The 22,099-nt window shown below is 49.9% G+C and overlaps 1 protein-coding gene across 1 annotated transcript in view; it reads right to left on the reverse strand.

The window, feature by feature from the left end:
• The window catches only part of rsph3 (radial spoke head 3), a 165,538-nt gene that overhangs the window by 48,918 nt on the left and 94,521 nt on the right, over positions 1-22,099 (reverse strand). Inside the window, exon 5 of the mRNA XM_072507548.1 lies at positions 17,860-18,063. Within this exon, the coding sequence (XP_072363649.1) occupies positions 17,860-18,063 (204 nt within the window). The remainder of the gene's footprint in view (positions 1-17,859; positions 18,064-22,099) is intronic.

Here is a 22,099-nt window from a genome sequence, read left to right on the forward strand (position 1 = left end):
TGTGCAGCGCGGACAGCCGCGCAAATTCAGCAAGTGATGGTGCCTAAAATGTTAGGTCAGACTAAACGTTCTGCAATAAATAGGTCTGACTCTGACAAGCCAATGCCAACCATCCAAAACGTCATAAGGTTACACGGACATTTCACTTATGCTGAGGTAACGTTCTTCGCTGCCCCCATATAAGAGGGCAGGGTATCGACTCGTGGAAGGTCATCAGATTAACAGACAATGCAGGACTCATGAAGCAATTGCACCAGTCCCGGCGATGGGAAGGGAACACTGCATGGATATTGCCTTGTTTTTGGAGTGCATGTAAATTTGATTTTGGATGTGTTAAGATTGGTGCCACAAAGGTAAAGTCAGACCGTGCGGAGAGGGTAGGAAGAGGTTGTGTGAGAGAGAGAGGGGAACTAGAAAGAGGACGGAGCGTGTGAGAAGGGGAGTACAACTAGAACGTGGATTATCAGGCGAGGTTATCAGGTGATATACTTAATTCATTTAGGACCCAGAATGAGGGAAACCTGGGTAGTATGAATCTCTTCTACCAGATCTATCACCGCTTGTATGGCCAGGGACGGGTTGTCTGCTACTCGAACCCCGCATCGGTGTCTAGGTTATTTTCTGTTTCACCGCTTTGGGGCACACCCCAAACGGTGGTTCATTGTCAGCGTTCTGAGCCACCGCCCGAGCAAGTCACTCTTCCTTACGATCCGGGTTTTGCTGGTAGAGGTGGAAATGAATATGACATGTCTGTTCCCCACCTGACCGGACAAGAGGTGTCATATCACTCAGGCATCCGGCCACTGCGTCTGTTACAACACCACCTGCGTTCCATTGAACACCGGCCACCAGCTCCTTTGTGGCTGGGCGAATGTCTCTCATATCACTGTTGGGACTAGGGCTTTCCGCATTGCTAGGAGGCCCAAATGGGTGTTCCAAAGCTGGATAAACTGGGCTACTGGGGGATCCCAACTCAACCGATATACTGATTGTGATGCTAGCCTGTACACGGAGCAAGGATACTACTTTTTTTAATGGCACAGCGACCAATGTTTTGTCACCCCCATTTCCCCGCCAAATTGCTATCAGGACTCTAGTCCCTACCACAGTCCCCTGCCCCTCGGCGTGGATGCTGCACAATCAGTTGGCACGCAGGGCAGTCTCAGCCGAATTCTGCGAGAACTGGAAAAAACCTCAGGTTCTCGCACCCAACCGGAGCCACTCAGCCGGATGGGGAATTCTGAGCGCCTTGACACTGGGAGGTGTGTGGGGTTCCTTGGCGGTTAGCGATAGGAATTCTTTTATTTGTGGCCTTACCATCCTGGGAAACGAAACCTTGGGAGCCCTCGGGGCAATAACCAAGGAATTGTCTCAGCTGCGGTTGTTTGCCATGCAGAGCCGGTATGCTCTTGACTATCTTCTGGCCCGTGAGGGTGGGGTATGCGCCATAGTGCAGGGCAAGTGTATCATGGGAGTTCAAGACCTAACCGCTAACATCACTAAATTTATGGATCGAATACGGGATCACCTGGACGGTGTGCAGGACCCTGGTACTTGGGGTAACTGGGGATTCGGAGGTTGGAAGGACTGGTTGATAAATATGGCCATGTATTTAGGAGTGGCACTCGGCTACATCTTTGTGGGCCTGGCCATCCTTAAATGTCTCATGGGTAAAATGCAAGGTGCACTGGAACGGATAGATGCCCCTAAAATCTTGACCGTTAGGATCCACGAGGGTGCAGCGGATGATGGAGTGCTGCAAAAGGAATTGGAAATGCAGCGACGAATCTTCTTAGATGAGGGGCCATAGCTACGGGTTGGACAGATAGGTTATCATGAAATGATAAAAGGAGGGAATGACGAATGTGATATAAAATAGTTAGTTCAAATATTAGTTACAGTAATGTAGATGTAGGCCAGTTTAATTCTAGTGAGTTCACAAAGGACAAAGCACAAAGGAATTCAGAAAACATGGCAAGGATGGGGAAAAGGATGCTGGGTAACAAGAAGCCCAGGGTTAAGGAATGCTAAGTGAGCCAATCAGGATATATGGCCAGGTCAGGAGGGGTATAGGATGGCCTATGGGAATCTTGTATGTGAAACTTGATACCATTTGAATGTATTTGCAGAGATCTCTTTGTCTCCAACCTCACCTGGTTCCTAGGGGTTCAGAAGACACAGCTTGTGCGTTCTGAGGCTCATTATGAAGCGAGTCAGACTTGCAAGTTGGTTAAAATATAAATAATACTATACCTACAAATCCATCTTGAGTTTTATTGAGGCCAGACTGACGGGTAAAGAAATTAATATTGTCAGGGTTTGTCCTTTTTGTCGACAGGACATACCTGGGCAATTTTCCACTTTGTCACCGAGATGCCAGTGTTGTACTGCAACAGCTTGGCTAAGGGTGCAGATAGTACTGGAACTTCAGTACTATTGTTGGGATGTTGTCAGTATCCATCACCTTGACAGTATCAAGCCATTCTGCCCTGCTAGCCTGCTCCACCATTCAATATCATCACGGTGGATCTAGTTGTGGTCTCAGCTGCCCTTTCCTGTCTGCACCCCAGAACCCTTGACTCCCTTATCCAACAAAAATCTATCTAACTCAGCCTGAATACATTTAAAGACCCAGCCTCCTACCTTCTGGGGAAGAGAATTCCACACTCTAATGACACACAGAGAAACAAAAAAGTCTCATCCCTGAGTTCAAGTTTCCCCCATAGGGGGAAACATCCTCCCAGTATCCACCCTATCAGGTCCCCTTCTCAAGATCTTATATGTTTCAATAAGATCACCACTCATTCTTCTAATTTCCAATGTGTATAGGCCTAAACTGTTCAACATTTCTTCATTAGATAAGCCCTTCATCCCAGGTACCAGTCAAGTGAAACTGCTTCTAACACATTTCTTAAATAAAGAGACCAAAACTGTATGCAGTACTCCAGATGTAGTTTCACTAAGACCTGTACAGCTGCAGTAACACTTCCCCACTTTTACATTACATTCCTCTTGCAATAAACACCAACATTCCATTTGCTGTGCCTGCATAATGTGACTCATGTACCAAGACGCCCAGATCCCCTGTACTAATGAGCTCTACAGTCTCTCTCCATTCATATAACAGTGCTGCTTTCCTATTCTTCCTGCCAAAGTGGCTAAGTTCCCATTGATTCACAATATAGTCCATCTGCCAATTTCTTGCCCACTCACTTAACCTGACGATATCCCTTTGCAGACTCTCTGCCTCCTCTTCACAACTTAATGCCCTACCTGTCTTATCATCAGCAAATTTAGCAACCATACATTTGGTCCTTTCATCCAAGTCATTGATGTTGATTGTAAATATTTGAGGCCTCAACACTGTTTCCTGTGACACTCCATCAGTTAAGTTTGTTAATCTGAATAAAACCCATTTATTCTCTTCTCCCTGTTAGCTAACCAATCCTTTATCCGTGCTATTAAATTGCCCCCGATGTCATGTGCTCTTATCTTGTCTCATAACCGTCGATGTGGCACCTTATCAGGAAAGTTCCAGGCGAGTGACCACATGGAAGCGATGACTGTAAGAAAAATTTTATTTTACCGACTGATGCGCAATCAATTACTCTCAAGACGAAGTGATTCATAACTGAAGGGTTTAATCTGCTAGAATTCTTCCCCAGCAGATTCGATACAGAAAGTGAAGGCTGCTGGGAGCTATGTACATCAGCCAATGGTAGACTCCTGGGTCTAACCAATGGTCATCCAGCTCTCAGGTACCGCAATACCTGGTGTTACCACATCGACTATATTGCAACTCTTACTCCCTGAAGGGTCTCCCATGCCTGGCCCACACTTGGGCCGGGGTGTTTATGTCCCATGAAGCCCTGGCCTAAGGGTGTAGCTCCGCCCCCTCATCTAGGGAAATCATACTCGGGTGAGGCCACAGGGACTCTGAGGCAGAGACCCCATGGTCTCTGGTCGGACTATAACATTACCAAATGCCTTTTGGAAATCCAAGTACACCACATTTACTTCCCCTTTACCAACATTGAATGTTACTTCATCAAAAAAATTTAACAGATTAGATCAACACAGTTTGGCTTTCGCACGTTGCCTCTGCCTGACCACATTCTGATTTTCTGAGTATCCTGCTGTAACCACCTTTAGTAATGGATTCTAGCACTTTCCCTATGACAAATCTTAGGCTAACTGGCTTATAGTTTCCAGTTTTCTGTCTCCCTCCTTTATTGAATAAAGATGTTACATTAGCTATTTCCCAAACCGCTGGGACTCTTCTCGAATCTAAAGAACGTTGCAGGAATATAACCAATGCATCTAGAACCATAGAATTCCGACAATGCAAAAAGAGGCCATTCAGCCCATTGAGTCTGCACTGACCCTCCGAAAGAGCACCCTACCAAGGATCAGTTCCCCGCCCTATCCCCGTAACCCCATCAAATCTTTCGATACTAAGAAGCAATTTAGCATGGCCACCTAACCTGCATTTCTTGACTGAATTTCATTTCTACATGACTGTGGGAGGAAACACCTAGAAGAAACCCACGCAGACACAGGGAGAAAGTGCAAACGCCACACAGACAAAAGACAGTCACCCAAGGCCAGAATTGAACCCGGGTCCCTGGCATTGTGAGGCATTGTGCTGTCCCTGTCTGTGCTGTCACTTCTTTTAAGTGTGAGTATGCAGGCCATCTGGGCATGAAGACTTGTTGCCTTTAGGTCTAATAATTTCCCTCGTGCAGTTACATTGTTTGGCATAGTTTATAGACTGTCAATTAGTGAGAAAGATGTAGAAGAACAAATCTGCAGGGAAATTACAGAGAGATGCAAACATTATAGAGTAGTTTTAATGGGGGACTTCAATTGCCCAAATGTAGATTGGGGCAGTGGCAGTGTAAAGGATGGAGAGTTGGAAAAGATCCTAGATTGTGTTCAGGAAAACCTTCATCCACTCCAACAAGAAAGGATGCACTGTTGGACCTGGTTCTTAGAAGTTAGATGGGGCAAGTAGATCAAGTGTCATTGGGGGGACATTTAGGAGACAGTGATCATTGTATTGTAAAATTTAGGATGATGATTGAAAAGAAAAATAAGCAATCCAGAGTAAACATAATTAATTTTCATAGAATTTACAGTACAGGAGGCCATTCGGCCCATCGAGTCTGCACCGGCTCTTGGAAAGCGCACCCTACCCAAGCCCACACCACCCTATCCCCATAACCCAGCAACCCCACTGAACCAACACTAAGGGCAATTTTGGACAATAAGGGCAATTTAGCATGGCCAATCCACCTAACCTGCACATCTTTGGATTGTGGGAGGAAACCCACGCACACACGGGGAGAACGTGCAGACTCCGCACAGACAGTGACTCAGCCGGGAATCGAACCTGGGACCCTGGAGCTGTGAAGCAATTGCGCTAACCGCTATGCTACCGTGCATTTGGGCAGCACGGTAGCATAGTGGTTAGCACTGTGGCTTCACAGCGCCAGGGTCCCAGGTTCGATTCCTTGCTGGGTCACTGTCTGTGCGGAGTCTGCACGTTCTCCCCGTGTCTGCGTGGGTTTCCTCCGGGTGCTCCGGTTTCCTCCCATAGTCCAAAGACGTGTGGGTTAGGTGGACTGGGCATGCTAAATTCCCCTTAGTGTCCAAAAAAGGTTAGGAGGGGTTATTAGGTTAGGAGGATAGGGTGGAAGTGAGGGCATAAGTGGGTCGGTGCAGACTCGATGGGCCGAATGGCTTCCTGCACTGTATGTTCTATAATTAACTGGGGGAGAGCCCATTTAAATGGGGCAAGAATGTAGCTGGACTGGTTAGACTGGAATTAACGGTTAGTGGGAGAAACTAGCTGAACAATGGGCCAGACATAGTCGAGATATATTTCCTTAAAAAGGAAAGGTAGGGCAAACAAATCCAGAGCACCTTGGATGAAAGAGGAGACAGAAATTGAGAGAAAGGAGAAAAAATGTGATGATGACAGGTGTCAGGTCGAAAAAACAGTTGAAAAACAATAAAAATACAGAAGGTTTAAAGGGGAGGTGAAAAAGCACATTGGGAAGTGAAGAAGGATTATGAGAAAAGATTTGACATCTAAAATAAAGGGGAATCCCAAAGTCTTTTATCAACATATCATAGAAAGAGCGCCCTACTTAACCTCCACCCTATCCCCGTGACCCAGTAACCCCACCTAATCTTTTTTGGACACTAAGGGCAATTTAGCATGGCCAATCCACCTAACCTGCACATGTTTGGACAGTGGGAGGAAGTTTCCGGTGATCTAACCGACTCTCCAGTGTAATGGAAATTGGAAGAATATGACATTTGAAACATGAAAGTAACACTGAGAATGCCTGAGATTTTAAATGAAAGGGAAAAGTCCCACGAAGGGTTAACAGCAGGGGCAGCAGTTTGAAATACCACAAGATTAAGATAACACCTTTCCAGATAAAGAAGCTTCAGTGAATCAGGTTTTGGTAACACATAAAGTGGTAGTTGCAAGGTAGCAAGGGGGTTTTAGTTACAATTATATACATATATACTTTAATTTACATTTTTTGTTTACACACATTTTTAGAAGTTAAACGTTTTAGCAAATAATCAACATAGAAGGGTCAGAATTTACGTCCCAATTTAGATAAGATTAGAATACATGTGTGACAGACTGACGCCAGTTGAATGCAGAAAAGTGAGCTGCTTCACTGAGCACAAGTTATGGTAACACTAGGGTTTGATATCAGAACATTTGCTGAGGAAGCAGCAACCAAATTTATGACCTGTCAAGCAGAATCCGATAGTTCAAAGGCTAAAAATCTGCAATTGAAGGTGGTATTAGACAAAGAAGCAACTTGCTGGCGAGGTTCCGGTGGGGTCATGGAGTAGCGAAAATAATTTGCTTTCCATAAAATTATGAAGCAGTGTAGCCACTTAAGTTGGCCAACTCCCGATTTAAAATGGCAAACGGCAAAGGCTGAAGGGAAATTCAGCCAACACAGGCAGAAACCAGCAGGTGCAGGTTTGCTGTGTATTTAACTCTGCAAAAGCCCAGACAGCATCGATACCAGCGACTATCAGCATAATAATGTAGCAGCCATCTACATACTAATGAGCAATCCCCGGGAACAATAGCAACATTTGGGACACACAAAACTAAGCCAGACTCCCCGGCGCCAGCAGGAGCCAACACAAAAGAGGTTAACGAACACCTCAAAACCGCCCATCGATCAGGGAACCGCTCCAGTATTGGAGAAATCAAACCAAGCGATTGGGCCAAAGTCCAATCACCTAGAACCAGGTACAGGATCCGCCCCGAAAGGTAGGAAACCCCTAGGGACTATAAAGTTAAGCCCCCAAGTTCAACTCGCGCTCTTCTTCCTGCCCGGGTCGCCCAGCAACATGAACCAACCTTGACAGTGACTGGTGCAGTGACCGCCGAAAGACCGTAAGTCTTAATTCAACACTCGCTACGAGATAGGCACTCCTAGCTACCAATCCGTACCAACTTCGAATTCCGCAGACTCAGAACCCGAACGAAGGCCATTTGCTCCCCTGACCTGGTGGGCCAGTCCGAAGTTAAGTATTGGCCTGTTAGTTGTAGAAGTAGCTTAGACGTAGAATTTGTGCATGAGTAGCGATTATTGTGTATAATAAATGTGCTTTGATTTGAATCTTACTTATCGGTGTATTGAGTTATTGATCATTACTCGGACTTGAACCTCGTGGCGGTATCATAAACATACCTGGCGACTCGAGAGCAAAGGTAATAAAACAGAGCAATTGAACCAACCAAAAAGTTAGCAACAGCAGCGAAAGAAAGTTACTTTCAATAAAAGGTCATGGAAAAACTAAAGCTAGTTAAAGGGCTATATAAACCCTGAAAATTCAGCAGCCAATACAGTCATTCTCGATAATGGGACGAAGCACATCTAAAAACCGAGCAACTCAGCGAATCCATCAGCAGAAGACCGAAAGTTAAGGAAGACAGAGTGACAAGATAGACTTGAAAGTCTTACAACTGGTCCAAACAAGAAAAGATCTTTTTACCTTTCTGTAAATGTAGTTTTTATCTTTTTAACTTGAAAATAAAGTCAAGTTTAAATTGATAACCTGAAAGAGTGGTTATTATTATTATTAGAAAGTTTACTTTACTCTACTTAGCAAGCCGGACCCGTGTGTAAGCTACTGAGTGGTAAGTAAACAGAATCTTCGGAAGATATGGGTTATACCGGGAGATAACATGAAATAATAATTTGACCTGATTGGCATCCACCTAAGTCTACCTAGGAGTCAGGGAAAACAAGGGAATTCTTGGATCACCATTTAGAATTACAGCACTCTATCAGGTATAGGGGGAATTCTAATAATAGTGGCGAGGTTTTTACTTCACCAGTGAGTGATCACGAAGGCGTCCATTAGCATACCTATTTTAAAAACCTGAAGCTCGCAAAGTGGCTGCTCTGGGGATTGGAGGAGGTGAGTAGCCAACTTAGAAATCGAGCAATCAGCACGGGGGCTGCTGCCCAGTGAGAGGACGGGCCTGGTCGGGGATCTCTGCCACCATCAGTGGGAGGTCAACCCTGGGCTGGGTGGAGGGGGAGGAACTTGCGGCCTCGGAGGAGGAGGGGAGCAAGGAGGTGCTGGACCTGGAGGATGAGCCCGGGGACGACCTGGGGGAGGATGGAGGGCAGGCAGCTGAGGGTCCGGCATGCTAGGAGGGTCAGGGTGGCCCCCATCCTCACCCACTTGTCAAATGACGTGACTTCTTCCGTCATTTCAACCCCTCTCCACATACCACCCGCCATCGCCCCTGCACCAAACCGCCTCTCCCTCCCCCTCTCTCCCCGGCATCATTTCCTCCCCCCAACACCGCATCCACCTTTCCCTCTCCCCCAACCATTCCCACCTCTCCCCCTGTGGTAGTCACCACTAGCAGTATTATATGTATTACGGTAAGACACGTATAGTAGAGGTACAAGGGCAAATTCCTGCCTGCTGGCTCCGCCCAGTAGGCGGCGTATAAATGTGTGTGCTCGCCGGTGCTGCAGCCATTCTGGTAGCAGCTACAGGAGGCACAACATCTTTGCTCAATAAAGCCGAGATTATTCCACTACTCTCGTCTTTGTGGTAATTGATAGTGCATCAATTTATTGAGCAAAGATTTTTAAAACGATGGATCTTCGCATCAAGCCTGATCGCCTGCAGCTGAGCCCTCAAACAGCCAACGCTACGTCCGCTTTTGACCACTGGCGAGCCTGCTTCGAAAGCTACCTCCGAACATCCGCTGAGGAACCCTCGGAATCGCAGAAGCTCCAAGTCCTTTATTCACGGGTGAGCCCTGACATTTTTCCTCTCATCCGGGATGCGCCCACTTACTCCGAAGCGATGGAACTCCTGAAGGGACATTACGTTCGACCAGTCAATCAACTATTCGCCAGGCACCTCCTGTCCACGAGGTGGCAACTCACCGGGGAGTTTCTGGACGATTTCTGGCGTGCCCTGCACATCCTGGGTAGGAACTGTGACTGCCAGGCAGTTTCGGCAGTCCAGCACACAGAACCTTTAATTCGAGACGCCTTTGTTACGGGCATGAGGGCTGCGTACATCCGCCAGCGGCTACTGGAAGGGGGTACGCTTGACCTTGCAGGAACTAGGCAGCTCACAAACCCGTTAGAAGTGGCATCCCGTAACGTCCAGTTGTACTCCTCCGACCGCGCGGCACTCTCATGGGCATCGTGGGCCCCACCAGCTGCAGACTCCAGCTCACCGCAAGCCTGCGCCGCGCGGCAGCCAGCCAACCCTGAGGGCCCAAGTGCTATTTTTGCGGGCAGAACAAACACCCCAGCGAAGCGCGATCTGCAATGGTTGTGGAAAGAAGGGACACTTTGTTTCTGTTTGCCAGAACCGGTCAGTCGCCTCGGTTTCCAGGCCCAGCATTCCTGCAACTCCCATGTGCGAGCCAGGGGCGCTGCCATTTTCCTCCTCGCAAGCCACGTGCGGCCCGTGGGCACTGCCATCTTTGGTGCCGCAAGCTATGTGCAGCCCATGGGTGCCGCCATCTTTGATGCCGCCCGCCATATGTGCCCTGTGGGCGCCGCCATCTTCGGCGCCATTTCGAACACGCGCCTCAGGACCTCTGCTCGTCTGGCCGCTCATCGCCTGCCGCTACCTCCGCCACCGCTGACCAGCCAGGGACCTCCCAGCATCTGCCACAGCTCGCCTCGATCACTCTGGACCAGTCCCGGCCCTGCAACCTCTCGACCGCAATGACGATGGTGAAGATCGATGGGCACGAGACGCCCTTCCTTTTTGACTCCAGGTGCACAGAGAGCTTCATCCACCCCACGACGGTAAGGCGCTGCTCCCTCGCGGTACACCCCATTACCCAGAAGATCTCCCTGGCCTCCGGATCCCATTCTGTGGAAATCCGGGGATACTGCATCGCGACCCTCACCGTCCAAGGCGTAGAGTTTAGCAACTTCCGGCTCTACGTCCTCCCCACCTCTGCGCTGCCCTGTTACTCGGCCTGGACATCCAGAGCCACCTCCAAAGCTTAACCTTAAAATTCGGCGGACCCCTACCCCCCCTCACCGTATGCGGCCTCACGACCCTTAAGGTCGATCCACCTTCCTTGTTCGCGAACCTCACCCCGGATTGCCAACCCGTCGCCACCAGGAGCAGATGGTACAGTGCCCAGGACAGGACCTTCATCAGGTCGGAGGTCCAATGGCTTCTGCGGTAAGGGGTCATTGAGGCCAGCAATAGCCCCTGGAGAGCTCAAGTGGTAGTAGTAAAGACTGGGAGAAGCACAGGACGGTCATTGACTACAGTCAGACCATCAATCGGTACACGCAGCTCGATGCGTACCCCCTCCCACGCATATCTGACATGGTCAATCAGATTACGCAGTATCGGGTCTTTTCCACAATGGACCTGAAGTCCGCCTACCACCAGCTCCCCATCCGCCAGGAGAACCGCCAATACACTGCATTCGAAGTAGATGGCCGCCTCTATCACTTCCTTAGGGTTCCCTTCGGCATCACTAATGGGGTCTCGGTCTTCCAACGTGAGATGGACCGAATGGTTGACCGTTACGGACTGCGGGCCACCTTCCCATACCTAGATAACTTCACCATCTGCGACCACGATCAGCAGGACCACGACGCTAACCTCCAAAAATTCCTCCAGACCGCCAAACTCCTTAACCTCACGTACAATAAGGAGAAATGCGTGTTCCGCACCAACTGCTTTACCATCCTGGGCTAGATCGTGGAAAATGGAGTCCTCGGGCCCGACCCCGACCGCATGCGCCCCCTCATGGAATTTCCCCCTCCCCCACTGCCCCAAGGCCCTGAAACGATGTCTGGGATTTTTCTCCTACTATGCCCAGTGAGTCCCTAATTATGCGGGCAAGGCCCACCCACTCATTCAGTCCACAGTTTTTCCCCTGGCGGCTGAGGCCCACCAAGCCTTCAACCGCATCAAGGCAGACATCTACAAGGACACGATGCACGTGATCGACAATCCCTCCCCTTTCAGGTCGAGAGCGATGCATCGGACGTAGCTCTGGCCGCCACCCTCAACCAGGTGGGCCTTCTTTTCCCGCACCCTCCATGCCTCCGAAATTCGGCACCCCTCTGTCGAAAAGGAGGCCCAAGCCATTGTGGAAGCTGTGCGGCATTGGAAGCATTACCTGGCCGGCATGAGATTCACCCTCCTCACTGACCAACGGTCAGTTGCCTTCATGTTCAATAACACACAGCGGGGCAAGATCAAAAATGACAAGATCTTGAGGTGGAGGATCGAGCTCTCCACCTATAATTATGAGATTTTGTATCACCCGTGGAAGCTCAATGAGCCCCCTGATGCCCTATCCTGTGGTACATGTGCCAGCGCACAAGTGGACCGACTCTGGGCTCTCCACTATGACCTCTGCCACCCGGGGGTCACCCGGTTCTTCCACTTCGTCAAGGCCCGCAACCTGCCCTATTCCATTGAGGAGGTCAGGACTATCACCAGAGACTGCCAGGTCTGCGCAGAGTGCAAGCCGCACTTCTACCGGCCAGATCGAGCGCACCTGGTGAAAGCCTCACGCCCCTTTGAGCGCCTCAGCATGGACTTCAAAGGGCCCCTCCCCTCCACCGACTGCAACAAGTACTTTTTGAACGTGGTCGATGAGTCATCCCGGTTCCCTTTTGCCATCCCATGCCCCGATATGACTTCTGCCACGGTCATTAAAGCCCTCCATAGCATCTTCACACTGTTCGGTTTCCCCACCTACGTCCACAGCGATCGGGGATCCTCTTGTATGAGTGATGAGCTGCGTCAGTTCCTGCTCAGCAAGGGCATTGCCTCAAGCAGGACGACCAGCTACAACCCCCGGGGAAACGGACAGGTGGAGAGGGAGAACGAGACAGTCGGGAAGGCCGTCCTGCTGGCCCTGCGGTCTAAGAATCTCCCGGTCTCCCGCTGGCAGGAGGTCCTCTCCGATGCGCTCCACTCCATTCGATCGCTCCTCTGCACCGCGACTAACGAGACCCCTCACGAACGACTCTTTGCCTTCCCCAGGAAGTCCACCTCCTGGGTCTCGCTCCAATATGGCTGACAGCTCCTGGACCCGTCCTCCTTCGCAAGCATGTGCGGACCCATAAGTCAGACCCTTTGGGTCAAAAGAGTCCACTCCTACACGCGAACCCGCAGTAAGCCTACGTGGCCCACCACGACGGGCGCCAGGACACAGTCTCCCTTCGGGACCTGGCACCCGCTGGATCCCCCACCCACGGCCCCCGACCTGACACCGCCCCCCCCCCCAGTTGCCTCATTCACCCCTGCGCCATTCCCACTCCCCCTCAGCGAACCTCACCGCATCGCCCGCCCCAGGAGGATCCGTCCTCCCACTGGTTCCACTCAGCGTTGACGAAGGCAAGGACAACACGCTCCCAGTGTCACAGGTGACCATGTCGATGTCCACATCACAACCAGGACTGAGGCGATTGCAGAGGAGGGTCAAGGCCCCCGACAGACTGAACTTGTAATTTTTTTCTCCACCACCCCCGCCGGACTCTTTTTTTAACAGGGGGTGAATGTGGTAGTCACCCCTCGCAGTATTATATTATTACGGTAAGACACGTATAGTAGACGTACATGGGTAAATCCCTGCCTGCTGGCTCCGCCCAGTAGGTGGCGTATAAATGTGTGTGCTCGCCGGTGCTGCAGCCATTCTGGTAGTAGCTACAGGAGGCACAACATCTTTGCTCAATAAAGCCTCGATTATTCCACTACTCTCGTCTTTGTGGTAATTGATAGTGCATCACCCCCGCCCCCCCACCCCCACCCCATCCCCCCAATCACCCTGTTCCACCCTGCCAGGGCTTGTGCCGCATCACTCCAGGGTGATGGGCCTATGTTGACACTGTCAGCGCTTCAATGTACAAGGCAGGATGGTGAGGCTATCCTGCTGTGAGCTGAGCTCTGGTGCTCCTCAATCAATGTCAATCATTTTCAAAGTTAGGGTCGCAACCGGCTGGTGGGTCACGGGAGGGTGTCGGGAGGGTCGCAGGGCCATCAGTCATCGCCGCGACCAACGTTTTAAAATGCTGCCCGCATCCGGCTTTCAGAATGCCGGCCATCACGTGCATACATGGCCCCTCAGCAGTGCACAGGCCGGAGTCCAGCGAGGCTAGACTGCCTGCTCCTGACGACAGCACGCTGACCCGGGAGCAGATTTAAAAAAACAAATTGATGGCGTCTTCCTGCTGGAGCGGCGGGAGGGAGCAGGCCATACGCTTCCTACACTGAGGTCACGTGCGAGGGTGACGGAGATTCCTCCATTTTGTAGCTGCTGGTGTGAACTCCAGGGCCTCTGGTGACAACCCATGAAGAAGATGCTGAAAACAGGAACAAAGCAGCATAAAGGTGATTTATTGAGGTATGGGTTAATAATTATGCCACTGCAAATCAGGATTCAAAGTCTGTATGTGTTATATGCAGGGAAGTACTGGCAAATTAAAGATTAAAGCATGGTGAGTTCGAGGACAAACCTCTTAATTTTTTTCAACGGATGCAGTGAGATGTTAAATCATCAGCTGAAGTCCTTAGCAGAAATGTAACATTGAATAACAAAGCAAGTGAGATCATGAGGACCAAGCAGGCTCACCTGTCACATTAAAGGTAAACGGAAATGGTGGGTCGCGAAGTTCGGGCGGTGTGCGTCGCGAGTGGTGGCTAGTTGTTAAAAATGGGTCAAAGAAGTTTGAAAAACTTTGCCATTGTCTTCCTCTTGTCTGTCTGCTGACAGGCCGTTGACACCCATCATCTGCGCATGCCTTGGTGGAGGGCCCAGATCTGGGACCACCGTGCCCAGGGGGGCTGGGGCTTGGGGAGAGCAACCAGGTGATGGAATGTGCAGGCCGGCCCGCAATGCAGAATCATGTGACAGAAGCTTCACATGTCTGGGGTGTAGTGTGTTTTAATGCTGCACAGTGGTGACCCTAACTGCCCCTAGCTACCGATGGTCCTGCCTCCTTCCCCCTCAGTGCCCTCTCAGTGATCCTCAACCTTCTTAGTCCTCCGTGCTCTGCTGCTACGTCTGTGTGTGACCCCAGGATGCTCATCAGAGGTGGAGGAGGCCTGCTGCTTACCGAGTGCTGTGACTTTTGATGCCCCTGGCGGGTATCCTCTGGAAGGTCTGGGGCCAGAAGGTCCCTCCGACTTGCCGGTGGCACATGCCTCGCCGTCTCCCTCCCAGTTGGTGCCCGTGGGGCCCTGGAAATCACCTTAGGACGGAAGGGCAGCTGGATTGAGCTCAAGGCCCTTGCATCATCTGGCTCTGCCAGCCCTGTGAGCTCCCCATTGTCTCCATTATGGTGTCGATGGCCTCATCAATGCCCCTCTGTGACCGGGCTACGCTGTGCAGTACCTCACCAATGTCCACCTGCATCTGGGACATGGTCCTCAGTGACTGGGACATGCTGCCGAGGCCCTCAGCCATGGCCATCACTGACTGAGCAATGCCTTGGGTCACCACCACTCAGGTGAACAGGGGTCCAGATTGACTAGCACCACCAGATGGAGATCCTGCGGGAGAATGGATATGTGGTCAGTGGGAGGGGGGGGGATCATTACGGCTGGCATGAACAACACACGTGTGATGGGTCATCTGGGTAGGGGCTGTGGATACTCACCTCTGCAGCGCAGGCCAATCTTGACGTTGGTGACCGATCTGTCCTCGGCCAGCCCCACAACTTCCAGGGCCCGTTCTTTGTATGGGGTGAGGACCGGCACCCCACCGCCGGCATGGGCCCTCTCCCGTCTGTTATGGGCCAACTTCTCCTGTGGACAAAGAGAGGGCATAGTGAGGTGCACGTTTCATGCATCGTGGGGCGGGGGATATGGCAGAGTACACGCTGCTGATGATGGTGCGGTGTGCAGGTAGGTGGGTGCCAGGGTGTGCAAGTGCAGCATTGGGCGGGGGCGGTCTGGTGCCAAACGCAGGGTCATCAGGTGGGAGGGTGGCAGGTAGGATTGGTGCCAGGGGGGTGATGCCAACTCACCAGTGTGGCCCGGTGGAGGTCGTTGAGCCTCTTGCGGCACTGGGTGGCGGTCCTCCTTGTGACACTCCCCGCAATGACGGCCACTGCCAGTTCCTCCCAGGCAGCACTGGCTGCCCTGCGTCTGACTCCCCGACCCCCGTGGGGGAACAGGGTATCCTGTCTGGACTCCACCGTGTCTTAACAGTTTGGCCAGGTCAGTATCTCAGAATCATGGTGCAGGTCTCCTTGGTGACGGTCTCCTTGGTGACATGGCTGTGTGCTGTCTGGGGTTTGCTGTACGGGATCAATTTAAGTGCTGCTCCCCCTCGTTAGGGGCGAGCTGCTGGGCCCAATCTATGCAAATCAACTAGACAGTCATTTCCGACCTGAAGCCCATGCATCATTACCACTCCTAATTGGCATTACGGTAGCGGTCTCGTTGGGTCCGCCGTTGGGAAAAACCCAGTAATTCCCGCTCACTACCACACTAATAAACATTTCCATTAGATCGCGTTCAGAATTTAAGGAAATTTTGGCACAAGTTTGGAAAGCGACAGCATATTGCCAAAGGTGGGTGTTTCCGAGCCATCTTTTAAAAGTCATTGCTAAAGGTTGTGTTAATCTCAGACTTGCCAGAAATTAATTTAGATAACTAAATAAAGAGCCTATTCTGGACCATAAGGAGAACTTGTTTATGGAGGAAGTGAACCTTGGAATGGTTCTTAATGAATTTGCATGTTTTCACAAAGGAGAGGCAATCAGGGAGAGGAGGAGTGTAAAATATTAGGTTAAACGAACAATAAGAGAGTAAGTGTTGGAGAGGTTTAATATCTTTGTAAGTGTGTACATCCCTCGGCCTGGGCAAAATGTCTCCTAGTTTATTAAGGGAAGTAAGAGAAGAAATAGTGGGGGTTCTGACTGACTATCATTTTTCAAACCTCTCTGGTTATCGGAATGGTGCCAGAGAATTGGAGGACAGCCAATGATGTACCTTAACTTAGAGGAGAGAAAGGGATAAAATGAAATGGCCCAATGGCCTTATGGGCCTAACCTCAGTGGCGAGAAATTATTGGAAAAAATTCTGAAGTTTAAATGTTGATTTTAAAAAGACAGGGATTAATCAAAGACAGCATGGATTTGTTAAGGGAAGATCATGTTTGACTAACATGATTGAATTTTCTGGGGAAGTAATGAGGAAGTCCTATGTGGGTAGTGTATTTGGTATAGTCTACATGGATTGTAGCAAGACATTTCCTAAGATCCCATTGCCCATGGGATCCAAGGCAAAGTGATAAATTGGATCCAAAATTGATTCAGAGGCAGGAACCAACGGGCATAGCTGTTTTTGTGACTGGATTGGATATGATTAAGAAGTTTACAGACTATACAAAAATTGGCCATGTGGTAGATAATGGAAGAAAAAACATCTGAAAGTCAATGGACTATATATATATATAGATAGATAGGTGGATGGGAACAGTGGCACACAATACAATTAATGATAGGAAGCAAAAATGTCAAAGAGCCTTGGTGTGTATGCTCACAGATCCATTCAAGAGGTTGGTCAAAGTGCCATACGAGATACTTGCCTTTCTTAGCTGAACCATAGACTATAAGAGCCGGGAGGTTCTGTTGGAACTGTACAAAACACAAGTTAGGCCACGGACGTTCTGATCAACATGCTATAGAAAAGATGCGATTGAACTAATGAGGATACAGAGGAGATTTACATAGATGTTGTCTGCACTAGAGAATTTTAGGTATGAAGAAGGATTGGACACGCTCGGGTTGTTTTCTTTGGAACCATGGAGGCTGAGGGGATAACTAGTTGAAGTGTATGAGGAGTCTTGATGGAGTGGATAGGATGACCCCTTGGTTGAGGAATCCATAACCAGGGGCCACTGATTTAGACAAGAAGTAGGACATTTAGAAGGTATTAGAGGGTGGTGGGGATCTAGAAGTCACTACTTCATTGGGTGGTAGAGGTAGAAACCCCCATAGCATTTAAAAAGTACTCGAATATGCACTTGGGGAACTGTAACCTCATGAGCCAAGCGCAGGAAAGTGGGATTGGACCTGATGATATCGATACTGGTCAGCCGGCAGGATATGATGGGCGGAATGGCTGTGTACCATGCTGCATATTTTTATGATTCCATAATTTCTATGAATTATATGCTATATACAATAATGTATATTGACCCCAAGAGCTTTGCCTCTTAATTATCTTTGAACTGCAAAGTAATTTCAACTTTTTCTCAAATTCATCTTGCACATAGGTGTAAGATAAGGATTTCACATAACAGATCGTAAATTAGAGTGAACTATATACCTTTTCCTCTCTGTGCCGTCTCTCCTTCTCTTCCATACGCTGTACTTCTGCAAGCTCTGCACTGCGAAGTTCCTCAAAGTCACGTTGCAGTGCGCGCAGGTTAGCCAGCTCTTCCTCCTCCATGATCTCTAGTAGAGCTTGTTCAATAGTTTTTCCCACCAGCACCTCCAACATTGGTTTCACTTCAATGTCAAAGTCAAAGAGCTGGAAAAAGATAAGCAAAGGAAACAGAATCATTTGAGTCAAAGTTGTGACAGCATGTAACCTCAATATTGAATCTGGATACTTTTCAATATAAAGTACTCACTTACTTTAACTTATCTAATATACACTCATGAGGGGTGTCATGGGCAAAAGCAGCAAACCCCCGTTGATGTTGGGCAGTGTGAGACCCAGGCTATTTTAATTTCCAGGACTCATTAATATTTAAAGAATATGCTATCTTCTCAACCATGTAATCTGCACTGAGATCACCATGCTGAGAGCGATCTTCAGGTTGCCCAGAGCTGGAAGGGGCAGTCCACACATGGGGCACCCAACCTGAGGGAGGATCCCGGGGTCAACCCCTTACTCACAACCCAAGCCCACTTAACCCCAGGACCTTTGGGGGACACTCAGTCTGCAGTCTAGCAGCGCAGAGCGGCACATGAGCAATGGACTAACGCCGTGACCCCCCTGAGAGTTCAGCACGCCAGGCTAGGGTGTCACTGCCAGGGCATCAATGCCATGATGCCAGTGGCAGCGTACTGTTGTCAATGCTGCAGGAGGGGGGTGGGGAATCTGAAGAGGAGGGACCTGGAGGAGGGGGAAGGTTACCCTCATGTGTGCGTGGGCAGGGGCATGGTGGGGGATGACCTATTATTCCCATGGTGGAGGGTGGGTGGGGGAAGGATGCCCCTCCTTGATGAGAGGTTGTTGGGCTCCCCTTGTCAGCAGGGGCGACGTGGGAACGGGGAGTTGGGAGGCCTGTCTACGGATGCTGGGATTGGGCGTCCATTCAAAATGGCGGCCTGAGACCAGTAAGTACAGGGAAACCGGCATGTTCGCCATTATGCTTAATTTATCATAGCAAAGGTAGGTGAATATCACCTCAGAAACGCTTCTAGCATCAGTGGGACAGGGTCTTGATTCTCTGCTGGCATGAGCACTTAGTCTCTGAAACAGAGAATCCTGCCCTTAATCTCAAAATGGTTGAATTCCTCCCAATGTTTCACAGAATCATAGAATTGTTATGGCACAGAAGGAGGCCATTTGACCCTTGATTTCTGCACCAGCTCTCTAAACGAGCATTCTGATTAAGTGCCATTCCCCCATACCCCCGCACATTGTTTCTATTACAGTAATCACCTAATGTGATAGTTTTTCTCACTGCATCTCTACATATATATCAAGTTACTAATTCTGATAGATCTTGGTGTTGCAATTTAGAATTTTGTTTTGAAAGCGGTAACAACACTAAGAACGTGCCTTGCTCGCCTCGAGGCCTACACCATCTAAATATGGCAAACCAGCAAGTACAAATAGGATTGGACAGTCAGGATGTACAAGGCAGTCTTCTCAGGGTTGAAAGTGGAACACCAGATTGTAACTGCTGGCACACTCTACTGTTCGTTTGTAGTTTCTGCAGCATTTAATAACAAAGCAAAAATTGAAAAACTTACATTTTAATAGCGCTTCTCACAACTGCCAGACATCACAAAGCATTTAATTACAGCCAATAAAGTACTTTTTGGAATGATGTCACTGCTGTAATATCCCGTACCAGCCTCCCCGAACAGGTGCCGGAATGTGGCGACTAGGGGCTTTTCACAGTAACTTCACTGAAGCTTACTCGTGACAATAAGCTATTATTATTATTATTATTATAGGAAATACAGCAACCAATAAGAGTTCAGTAAAGGCCCACAATGGGATGATGACCAGGTAATCTGCTTTTGAGATGTCGATTGAGGGTTAAATATTGGCCAGGAAAGTCAGGATAACTCATCTGCTCTTCCTCAAAATGGTGCCATGGGAACTTTTACATTCACCCAAGCAGGCAGATGGTTTAACATTTCATCCAAAAGACTGCACTTCTGACAATACAGCACTCCCTCAGTATATTGCACGAGAGTGACAGCCTTGATTCAGCAGAAGAGAATAAGTGTTTGTACTGCAAAGATGTTTGTACTGAGAGCACTCTGTATAATTAAAAAAGTAAAAAAAAAAAAAGAGTACCCAATCAGCCTGCACATCTTTGGGTTGTGGGGGCGAAACCCACAAAAAAACGGGGAGAATGTGCAAACTCCACACGGCCAGAGCCAGGTTCGAACCTGGGACCTCAGCGCAGTGAGGCAGCAATGCTAACCACTGCGCCACCGTGCTGCCAAGCACTTTGTATAAATAATGAGAAACTAGCGGTTCAGTGAAAAGCAAAGTTCTGCAGTATATGCGACTGATAAGTTTCAAGTCGTAGCTCAGAATTGCCCAGAATTAACCTATCAGCTGCAAAAGGTCTCTCATATATGAAGCTGAAAAATCAACAAGTTTGGCTTTGATTTCATGGTGTTGAAGTCAGATTTAGAAAGAAGGTTATTAGGCAAAAGGTACTGTGGTGAAGGTATTATGGTAACCATTCACCACTGTATTACATTGTACTATGCTGTTGCCCATGTGGGCTCCACTTATGGACCATTGTACTGTATTACACTGCTTGTATCATGTTGGTGCCCTTGTGGGCTCCTCCCCTGCCCCCTTGAGGGGAGGTATATAGAGCAGCTGTCCTGTAGGCAGCTCTCAGTGCACAGCAGTCACAGGCAGGCACTGTTCTAGTTGATTAAAGCCACTGTGCACTTCAAATCTCTGCCTCGTCTGAATTGATGGTCGCATTAATTTAATCAACTACAACATCGCGATGGAAGCAGCCCTCAAACCTGACCGACTGGAACTTGACCCACAGGCCGCGGAAGCCAAAGGGATTTTTTCACATTGGCTCCGATGTTTCGAGGCTTACCTCGTCGCCTCCTCCTCGCCCTCCGTCACCGACGAACAGAAGCTGAGCCTCCTCCACGCCCGGGTGAGCCATCGAATCTCCGTGCAACTCGAGGAAGCGACCACATACGCAGACACGCTCGCGATGCTGAGGCGCCATTACATGAGGCCGGTGAACGAAGTGTTCGCGCAGCATCTCCTCACCACTTGCCACCAACGCCCCAGGGAATCGCTAGAGTACCACCTACACGACCTTAAAGTCCTCGCGCGAAGCTGCAACTACAAGGCCGTCACGGCCTCCCAACATATGGAACTCGCCGTCCGGGATGCCTACGTGGCTGGAGTCCGGTCCAACTACATCAGACAGCATCTGCTCGAGAAGGGCGCCCTCGACCTAGAAGAGACGGTAAAACTAGCCACCTCCCTAGAAGTAGCGTTCCAGAGGCCTCAACGCTTTCCCCTCCAACCACCCGACCCCCTCGTGGACACCCGACTAGAGAGTACCCCAGGCCTGTGCCGCGCGGCTGCCCGCCCATCCCGGGGGCTGCCCTGCTACTTTTGCGACCAGGGCCAACACCCCTGGCAGCGTTGCCCGGCTCGGAACGCGAACCGTAGCGACTGCGGCAAGAAAGGACACTTTGCCAAAGCTTGCCTGGCCAGGTCCAAGGCCTCCGAATCACAGGCCCGACTCTCATACTCACAGGCCCGCAGACCCCGCAGCGTGGCTGCGTGCCTGCTGGCACTGCCCCCTTCAGACGCGTCACCCGCCTCCTGTTGTCCGTGGGGGCAGCCATCTTCGACTCTACACAACACGTGCGACTCATGGGGGCCGCCATCTTGGCTGCCATCTTCACCGCCGCCCGACACGTGCGACCGACGGGGGCAGCCATCTTGGGACCACCCTACCACCTCTGACCACGCCGGCTACCCGCAACTCGGCACGGTCACCCTTGACCAGTCACGCACAAAGCACTTCAGGAACTCCATGATGACCGTCCGGGTCAATGGGCATGAAACGCCCTGCCTGTTTGACTCCGGGAGCACAGAGAGCTTCGTTCACCCAGACACGGTTAAATCTCCCCCATATTCCAAACAATCTCCCTCGCTTCCGGATCGCATTCAGTGCAGATCCAGGGAGTACACCGTCGCGAACCTCGCCGGTGTTGAATACGCTAACTTTAAACTGTATGTACTCCCCGATCTCTGTGCTCCTCTTCTGTTGGGACTGGACTTCCAGTGCAACCTCAGGAGCCTGACCCTGAAGTTCGGC

The sequence above is a fragment of the Scyliorhinus torazame genome, chromosome 1, assembly GCF_047496885.1.
Source record: "Scyliorhinus torazame isolate Kashiwa2021f chromosome 1, sScyTor2.1, whole genome shotgun sequence".
Taxonomy (NCBI): domain Eukaryota; kingdom Metazoa; phylum Chordata; class Chondrichthyes; order Carcharhiniformes; family Scyliorhinidae; genus Scyliorhinus; species Scyliorhinus torazame.